The 9,379-nt window shown below is 53.5% G+C and overlaps 1 protein-coding gene across 1 annotated transcript in view; it reads left to right on the forward strand.

The window, feature by feature from the left end:
• Cd6 (CD6 molecule) overlaps positions 1 to 5,632 on the forward strand; it is a 38,838-nt gene extending 33,206 nt beyond the window's left edge. Inside the window, exons 7-13 of the mRNA XM_041661766.1 lie at positions 232 to 372; positions 702 to 797; positions 2,093 to 2,209; positions 3,547 to 3,618; positions 3,825 to 4,079; positions 4,290 to 4,394; positions 4,743 to 5,632. Of these exons, the coding sequence (XP_041517700.1) occupies positions 232 to 372; positions 702 to 797; positions 2,093 to 2,209; positions 3,547 to 3,618; positions 3,825 to 4,079; positions 4,290 to 4,394; positions 4,743 to 4,810 (854 nt within the window). The 3' untranslated portion in view covers positions 4,811 to 5,632. The remainder of the gene's footprint in view (positions 1 to 231; positions 373 to 701; positions 798 to 2,092; positions 2,210 to 3,546; positions 3,619 to 3,824; positions 4,080 to 4,289; positions 4,395 to 4,742) is intronic.
• The last annotated feature ends 3,747 nt before the right edge of the window (positions 5,633 to 9,379 follow it).

The raw sequence follows: 9,379 nt of genomic DNA on the forward strand, positions 1-9,379 counted from the left end.
AGGGTGAGTTGTGGGCTAGTAGCCAAAGGGAAATTTCAGACAGTAAATACATTTAGTCGACTGCTCATTTAATATGCACTTAGAAGCCGATGGGAAGATTTGAATAAAAGACACGGGAGGAGGAAAATGGTGGAAAGGAAGGTGGGGATGCTTCATGAAAGTTGAAAAGGTAAAGGAAGGTGTTAAAGGGGCTCACATCCATTTCTTTTCCTGCCTGAACTGGGTTTCCAGAATCTTCTGTGCCGGTGAGCGTGAAGGACAAGGAGTCTCGAGAGCTGACACTCCTCATACCCTGTATTGTCTTGGGAAGTCTCCTCCTTGTTTCCCTCGTCTGCATAGCTGTTCTTCTCTTGAGAGCGAAAGGACGTTATGGTAGGTGTGACCTTCCCAGAGCTACTGCACAGGAAACAGCAGTTGTGAGGTATAGGCATCCCCCAGTACACGAGGTGTGGAAGAGCCCCGGTGGGAGTGGTCCTGCAAGGACCACCCAGCTCAGGCCTAGGGAAACCTGCTGATGGGAAGGATTTTCCAAGCACGCATAGTAGTAGAGCCTACTAGCGGAGGTTTCTCGGGAGAAGCAGACTCTGCGTTTGTGTTGGGTGTGGGGTGAAGGAAATGTGCCCTTGATGGAACCTGAAAGTCCATCTGGTGTAACAGGGAAAATAAAAATGATGTACAGGCCTTCTGCCTCCCTTCCTCAGCCCTCCCTGCTTCAGCGAACCACCAGAACCTGCCCGCTGCCACCCAAGCAGGAAGTAATAACTATCACGCTGTCCCCATCACCATTCCCAAAGAAGGTAGGATGTCCCCCATGGGGGAAGGCAGGCGAAAGACGGGAGGGTGGACTCTGGAGGGTCACCATTGTTGAGGTTGAAGTAGCACCAACAGGAGGAGCCAGGCCAGACTATACACAGGGTGTGTTGCCTTGAGCAGTCACAGCCTCTCTGACATAGCCGACTTTCTAGTTCAGCCTTGCACCGACTCTGAGCCTTTGAGTTCTGAGCAAATATAGCCAAGTGTTTGAACTGTTGGTTCTCAGAGGAAACGTCATCTCTGCTCACTAGCTAGTAGACATGTGATGCCATTTCTCAAGATGCTTCCCAACCAGATGCCCCACAGGCCCACCACCATCCTCCCAGAACAAAGGCTGGGGTGTGGTTACATTGGTAGAGTACTTGCTTAATACACACAGGCCTTGGGTTCAGTCCCCAGCAGCACACAACCCAGACAATGGTGCACTCCTGTTATGCCAGTACATGGGAGGTGGAGGCAGGAGGATCAGCAGCTCAGGATTATCTTGACTATATATTGAGTTTGAGGCTAACATGGCTTACAGGAGACCCTATCTTTAAAAAAGAAACAAAAAAGATTCTCTTGGGTCTTATTTTTTTTTCATATTCTCTGAGTAAAAAAATTAGAACTGTGGAGATAACTCAATTGGTTGAGGTGCTTGCCTTGCAAACATGAAGACCTGAATTCAGTCCCCAGTGCCCATGCAAAAAGTTGGGCATGGTAGCATGGGGCTATAATCCTAGTGCTGGGGAGCTGAGATAGGCAGATAGATCCCTGGGTCTTACTGGCCACTCAGTCTAGGCTGATCAGCAAGCTCCAGGTCCCAGTAAGAGAACCTGTCAAAATGTGGTGAAGGGTAGTGGCTTGCAGCATATGGCTTTAATCTTAGGTCTCCAGAAGCAAAGTTAGGCAGATATCTATGAATTCAAGGCTAGTCCTGTTGACAGAAGCGAGGTCCAGGCCAGCCAGGTTTACTCAGTGAGGCCATTATCAAAAACAAACAAACAAAAAAAAAAGATTGCTATCTCTTTCTCTCTTTCTCTCTCTCTCTCTCTCTCTCTCTCTCTCTCTCTCTCTCTCCACACACACACACACACACACACACACACACACACACACCCTTTAGGACACACATTTGCCTCCAGAAAGTTTGAGTTCAATCTCATTGCATTGTGAAACAAAATGGATCACCTGCTATTCTGCCCCCTGTCCCTGCCTCTGGGCTCTCAGCCTCTTCCCTTCAGCGTTTTGCCCACCTTGGTGCTGGGTCCTGTGCCCCAATCCTCTGTTCTCTCCCCAGCGCCTATGCTGTTCATCCAGCCCCGGGTCCCTGAGGACTCAGACACCAGTTCCGGCTCTGACTATGAGCAATATGACTTCAGCTCCCAGCCGCCTGTGGCCCTGACCACCTTCTACAGTGAGTGCTGGGCTGGCTCCAGGGGCTTGGGACCTGCAGGAGGGCACCTGCTGGTACCCACAAGACTTTCATGGGACTTCCTTGTTGCTCTCCTGTACTGATTCCGAATGGTCCTAAAACTTTCAAAGTGCCCTGTGACCCTGGCTATCTGCCTGTTCACAGGAGTGTGACCTATGCTATCCCTGGCTGGGTAAGGTCTTAGTACCCTCACCAGGCCCCGCACGTGCATCTAAGGATGCTGAATTTGTGCAAACCCTGAGACTCCAGGTGAGACACAACTCGGGCAAATTCTTACACACTCATCATCCCCCAACCATATCTTACTCCGGCCTGCCCAGTCCCTCCACTGCTACACCAGCACATGCCTCGTAGTCTGTCTAGCTCTCCCACTGCCTGCTGGGAGCAGGACCAGGGAAGATGGCACCTACATCAGAACCCAGGCAATGCTTGGGGGACAGACAAGGCCGGAGGATCCCACACCTCTATGGATCCCCTTGAAACATGTCAAAAATCCTTGAGTGCCACTTATGCCTACTGTACAATCAAGTTAGTACCAGAGTTCGGTCATGTGTGACAGAAACCTTCCAACTACCAGAGTCCTGGAAGCTGAGGGAGTCCCAGATTCCTTCAACGCTGCCGTGACCTTTATCTACGTGGCCGCAGAACGAGCCATTGCCGTACCCACACAGCAGGACAGGAAGGTTATCCTTCACTTCCATCCCTCACTCAGAGCACAAGCCTGTGCTAGCTGTAAGGGGGCAGGACAGGGAGCCTCTGAAGGTTCTGCAGAGGAAGGATGGATGCTATCCCACCTCACAGCTGACTTGGGGTCTCTGGGAGGATCCCAGAGGAGGATCCACCTCCACTGACCCATGGGTGAGGTTTGGTGGCCGTACAGATACAGTGGGACATCTGAACTCAGGTGTATAAGGTGTCATGCTGTGTCCCAGATGCTATGACACTGGAACTCACAGTCACGGTCAAGCTTTAAAGAGCTGACCCACGTTCTTAAGCCTGAGCCTGAGCCTTGAAGCTGCGCAGAATGCAATGATTCTGGGCCATGTGGCTTCTCCACCCAGGAAGTGCCTCCCAGGTCAAATAACAGCCCATTTCTGGACCAACCAAGGGGCGAGCCGCTGAGTTGGTAACAATCTTATGAGGAACATGTGTGGCGCGGGGCAGGGGCGGGCAGCAACCACCTGTCTCCACACTGGTCCACGGTAGACCTGAGATACCATAGATGAAACTCGAACCCTGTCCCAGTCAGGGTTGTCCTCCTCCAGGCTCCTGGTAGGAGACGGACCCCATACCCACCTCACCCACCCTGCTTCCTGCAGATTCCCAGAGGCATCGGGTCACCGAGGAGGAGGCCCAGCAGAACAGGTTTCGGATGCCACCCTTGGAGGAAGGTGAGTCCAAAGTGGACGGGTCTTGCAGAAGATAAGCAGGGTGCCGACACTGCCTCCAAACTCGGTAGCTGAGCCCATCTTCGGATGTACTAGCAGCGACTTTCCTCAACTAGTGTCTCTGGCCTAACATTCCCATAAGCAGTAAGTTCTGCTGAGAGTCTAATTTAAAACGCTCTTGCTTCCTTCTTTCCCTTTTCCTGCCCCAGGACTCGAAGAGCTACATGTTCCCCACATCCCAGCTGCTGACCCCACACCCTGTGTGGCCAATGTCCCACCTCTGGGCTCTCAGTACCACGTGAGGAGCAACAGTGGGTCCAGCACCTCCTCTGGGGAGGGTTACTGCAACAATCCCAGCAGCAAGCCACCTCCGTGGAGTTCCCAGGTGTTTTCTTCTGAGAAGAGTCCCCCCGCAGAGCAGCCCCCCAATTTGGAACTGGCTGGATCTCAGGCAATGTTTTCAGGTAGTTGTATGTCCCCCAAGCGCCCAATCTTATGTCAAACCTACCCAGCAGAGGCGCAGAGCCCAAACTCTGAGTAGCTAGTTGGCTATGTGACCTTGGACAAGTCTCCTTCTCTCTCTGGGCCACTCCTTCCTCATGTGCCTAGCTCCAGACTTGGCTCTCTGGAGTCCTCAGGCTTGCTGCCTGAGAGTAACTAGTTTGGGTCTTCAGCAGGGACGGCAGACGGTGACAGTTCCAGCACCTCATCCGGAGAGTGGTACCAGAACTTCCAGTCACCACACCACAATCCTCCAATGGAGCAGTTTGAATGTCCAGGTACAGGGGCAGAGGCGGGGTCGGGGATGTGAAGTGTGGAGAAATATTTGGAGGTTTCTGTGAGAGGAAATGAGCTCACTGCCACTGGACGCATCCAAGCAGAAACTGTTGGCCACATAGGGGAGGTGCCAATAAGCGGTAAGGCTGATCACACGCACTCATTCACTGTGCACCAGCCTGGGAACCTCAGTTCTGGACTGGGGGCAGCAGTAGGCAAGAGGATGAGCTGATTTCAGATGGTGCCACAGGGACCGAGGTAGGGGGTGGACACAGGCCTGCTCACTGTCCCATGGGATGGCATGTCCCATGACTCCTCCCCCTGCTGACCTGATCCTCCTGGCCCCACAGGACCCCCTGACCCCCAGTCAGATTCCACTGATGAAGAGGAGGACTATGATGACATCGGAGCAGCCTAGCCTGGGTCCCTGAGGCTTACGGATGGCCCCACCCTCTGCTCTCCTGCTCTGCCACCTATCAGCTTCCAAGAGGCTGCGGCCCCTAGCAGAGGTGGAAGGGCATTCTCCCAGACCTTTATCCTCCACCCATCCATCAACCTGCAGGAGCCTGGAGCAGAAGGCATGGCCAACGGTGTGAGCACTGCGCTCTGGGTTGAGCTAGCAGGGGCTGGCCACTTCTGGCAGTGGTGGAGGGCCATGCTAGGTGACTCTGAGGCCTCAGCTCACTCTGCCGTGTCAGGTACTTTGATCCTAAGTCTCAGGAAGCTGCCAAGGGGCTGAGCAGGTCACTCAGTGCTGCAAGATAGGTCCTGGGTCAGGGGCTGCCATTATCACCCAGGAAGGCACTACTGTCTGAATGTAATCACAGAAGCGCCCACTTAGCATGGGACATGGCCTTCCTGGGCACTGTTAGCTGAGAGCAACCAAGACAAACACGCGCTCCCACCCAGCCAGGCCGAGGCCAGTACCTGCCCACCAGGGTTCTCTGAGTCCACCACAGGCACTGGCTGGACCTTGTCTCTATCCCTGGACAATAGAACATTATTCTGAGCTCCTTGGGTTTATAGGGGGTCCCTTCCCAGTCACAGAATCAAGAGATGGGCAGCTCATTGGGGCAAGAGCACAGAGGTCTGTCCTGGAGGGTCAGAGCTCTGAGTCCCCAGAGATCCCCTTGGGTTGACAAGAATGCTTTAGGTGAATGTGGCTATTGCACCCAGGACTTTAAACAGGACCTCCCCACAGCCTCAGAAAACTGGAGGGTTCCAGCCAGGCTATGGTGGCCTGTCCTCAGTTCCTGAGATTAAATGATTGCTGAGTGAAAATGAGGCGTGTTGTGACAATTCCTTAAACTCTGTGCTGTGTGTGCTTGTGTGTGTACTTGTGCGTGTGTGTGTGCGCACGCGCACACACGTGCACAAGTGGCGGCACACATTTCCTCAAGGGTACAGGAGCTCAAGTCCTTGCAGTGGAATGTTCTGGAGGCTCCAGCAAGAATTAAGGAAGGAGGCGACACCATATACAAGTTCATCTGTGCTCTGGCCATCCAGGTTCAGTCCTGAGGGCTATCTGGACACACTCCTGAAGGTTGTTCCCCAAGGGATGAGAGACGGGTATCCTGTGGTTGGTTGGGGACTTGGGAATGCTTCATCCTCCCCCACTCCCCACCATCACCCAGCTGCCTTAGAAGGTAAGCCCAATGCTCTGGTGCCCCCCTAAAATACTCTCAATGCAAAGGTGGCCTAAGAGCAGCGACCTTCCCATGACACTGTCTGTAGGAGACCAGCTGAATGCACTGTGTCTGGGCTCCACACTAGCTGTGGGCAAAGTGGAGGCAGCTCTGATCCATTCGGGCAAAACGTCAAAGCTGTCATCCACTGTGGCCTGGTACTCTAGCCAAATATAGGGAAAGGAGAGCCAGGCCAGCATGGTGCAAAGGATGGAGGACAGCTGTTTCCAGGCCTGTGGGCCAGGCTGGCTTTGCCAGATCTGCTGGCTGTCCGCACCCCCGGGCTGCCCGCACCCTGACAGTCCAGGGGCCTCCCCAGACAGAGTAGATGCTGTGGTCCATGTTGCCTGACTGGGATTTCACACAGGCGCAGATGACTTTAGCCTTACTGCCGTCATTGCTCAATGCCGCCTGCGGACTGTGGGTCTAGCCTTCCTCCGGGAGCTGGGGTGCCGGTTGATGGACCTGCTTTCCGTTCCTGTCCCTGCTGTACCAGCCACAGGCGTTCCCGGGGCAACCGTCCCAGGATGTGGTCGCCTGTGTTGCGGTACCTCCCAGCAAAGTCTCCGACCACTGCGGGGGATTCCTAGGGGAGGAGTCGCAGCTGCAGGGCGGAGCATTTTGCCGATCTGAACCACAGGGAAAGCTTTTTGCTCCACAGTCTGTGTTCTATTAGATCATCCCATAAATCCTGCGCCTCCTCAGGTCAGCAGCTCTCCTGCTCTGGTCCTCTGCTAACAGAAGCTTGACTGCTGGGTGTGCATAAAAAATCAGCGGTGCTAGGGAGGGTCAGGGGCTCTGCATCCAATGGTTCCACACTGGTAGAAAGATTAATAAAGTCTCACATTAGGAGGACTTGGGGAGGAGGGGGGCTGAGGGTGGGAAAGGTCTTGTCCCTGGGTCACTGAGAGGGAATTAAAGGAGTCACAAATATGGTTGCCTTATCTCCAACCCAGCCTCAGACATAGAGGAGACACCTTCTCTAAGCCCAGATCCTCTGAATCTATGAGAAATATAAACCATTGGCATGTCTCTCCTGCCACTTTCCAGTCTCTGGGCAGCAAGGACTTGTAGCAGGGGAGGAGGGGATGGGAACCTGCAAGAAGGCCTTTTTTGCCCTTTTCCACCCCTGTTCCTAAGCAGCAAGCTTGAAGGAGCAGAGGGCAGGGAAGTCACTAAAAAAAGCAAGTGTTTTCCCATCCACTCTTGTAGGACCTTGAGTTAGAAAAGGCCTCAGGGTCTGGTGTGGAACAGAGCCCTCGGGAATCCCACCCAGGCAAAGGGCGTGGCTGCAGAGATGGGGGGGCGCTATCAGAGAGGGGTGCTACCACAGTTTCAGATTCTTGGAGCCGCTAAAGGATGGTGGAGGCTTCCCTAACTCACAGAACCCCTGAGCTAGCTGTGTGAGCGCTCACAGGAAGGCCTTCAGGGGCTGACACCTGAGCAGGTCTGGCAGGATCAGTAGCACTGGCAGTGACATCGGGGAGGATGGGGTGTCTAAGTCTACACTAGACGTGAACAATGACACCAAGGAACTGAGGCTGAGGACAGTCCGGTTCTCAAGCCAGTCCTCTTCGGTGGGTGCTAAGGCTCATAGAGGTTCAGTGTCACACCCCTGGCCACACCCCTAAAAGGTGACGTGCATGAGTCTGGCTCCTGCATACTTGCTCTGTCCCTGTGTGATCAGAACCATAGGGCCCGGCCCAGCAGGGCCTCCTGCCTCTCTCTGGAGCTCTGAGCTGCAGGTGTGTGTGTGGGGGGGTGTACACCAGATTCCCTGCTAGGGAACATACCCTCCTAGGCTCAGGGACACAGAAAGTTTAGCATGCACAGGGGACCAGGCCCTGTGCTTGGGCCCTGAGTGCACAGAGAGCAATGGAAGCTGGCCGTCACCCTTGGGGACTTCACAGTCTGGGTTGTGGATGGTGATGACAAACTTGACAAACAATGGAGGGGAGCAGCGTTTGCCAGGAGGATGTGGTTTCATAGCATCGTGATAACGGCACTCTGAGAAGGGATCATCTATGCCACTTAGAAAGAAACCGAGGCCATAGAGCTTGAGTGGCCAGGCAGAAGCTGCATGGCAGATAGCAAAAATTTCCCTCCTAACACAAAAGACCCCATGTGGAGCCACTTGCTGACACGGTGAGTTCACATCATGTCTAAGCCACAGGAACCTCAGGAAACCTGCTTGGCACCCCCTTGCTCCCAAACAAACCTACAGGGCCAAGACAGGAGGCAGGGCTTTTCTGATCCCTCACCCCCAAGACTCTCCATCCTGGACACCTTGGGCTTTTCCCCATACTGGAAGACTTAATTACTAAAGACTCGGTTCTCACGTGTGATGCTCTAAAACAAACTAGCTATTTTACTGAACTGATCTGAAGTTTTGACCGACGCCAGCACTGAACAGTCTTAAAGAAAGCGTCATCCTGAAGCACTGACGTCACCTAAACACACCATCTCCACCTTGCACAGGATACGACCACATTGCTACAGTAACAGTGGGAACAGAGATTGAAAAAACCAGTGTCTAAAAGGCTGTGGTAGGAGAAAACAGGTAAAAGAGGGGGTGGCTGAACTGGCCACTGAAGGGTGTATCCCAGGGTTTGCAGGATAAGAAAATAAAAATATCCATAAAGGCATCCAAATTTGGGCTGCGCCTCCTGTAGTCTGGGAACGAGTCTCCAGTTAATAAAGACCATTGCAAGTGTCTTGGAGGCTCACGTCATTTCCCCAGGGTGTCGCTCACTGTTCTTGAGGCCCCTGGGGAGTGATTTGATATGAGGAACTTCAGAAACATCTCCGCTGTAGAAAAGAGGTTGTCTGAGGGCCACTGGGAAGGTGGCTTTGGAGCAAAATGGCCAGGAGTAGAGATGGGGGACAGCGGGGAGATTGGAGAAAGACTTGGGGTTCAGAGAGTGTTCGTTGGTGTGGGGGGTGATTTTCTTAACCACCAGTCTCTGGCTGTAACAGAGATGCTGACAGTGGCTTTGATAATGGCAGCTTCAGTCCTGAGCTCGCACACGCCAGGCTGTCCTGGGAACCAGCCCTTCCATATGATGGAGGAAACTGAGGCTGGGAACCAGTCTTTCTGGAACAGTGTGGCCAGGCTCTGGCTGACACTGTGTGGCCTCCTGAAGGTGGCAAGGTCCACAGTAAAGGCTCCTGTCTGTGTCTGCTACTGTGCGAAAGTGAGGCCTAGAGCCTTGCGGCTTTCTGCAAATCTCCCAGTTCATTTACATCTGCGACGTCTGGAGAAGCCCCAGTGGATGGTACACAGTTCAGGAGGAATCGCTGGA

The sequence above is a fragment of the Microtus oregoni genome, unplaced genomic scaffold (genome assembly GCF_018167655.1).
Source record: "Microtus oregoni isolate MIOR12 unplaced genomic scaffold, Mior012 000012F_ref0000307, whole genome shotgun sequence".
Lineage (NCBI taxonomy): Eukaryota > Metazoa > Chordata > Mammalia > Rodentia > Cricetidae > Microtus > Microtus oregoni.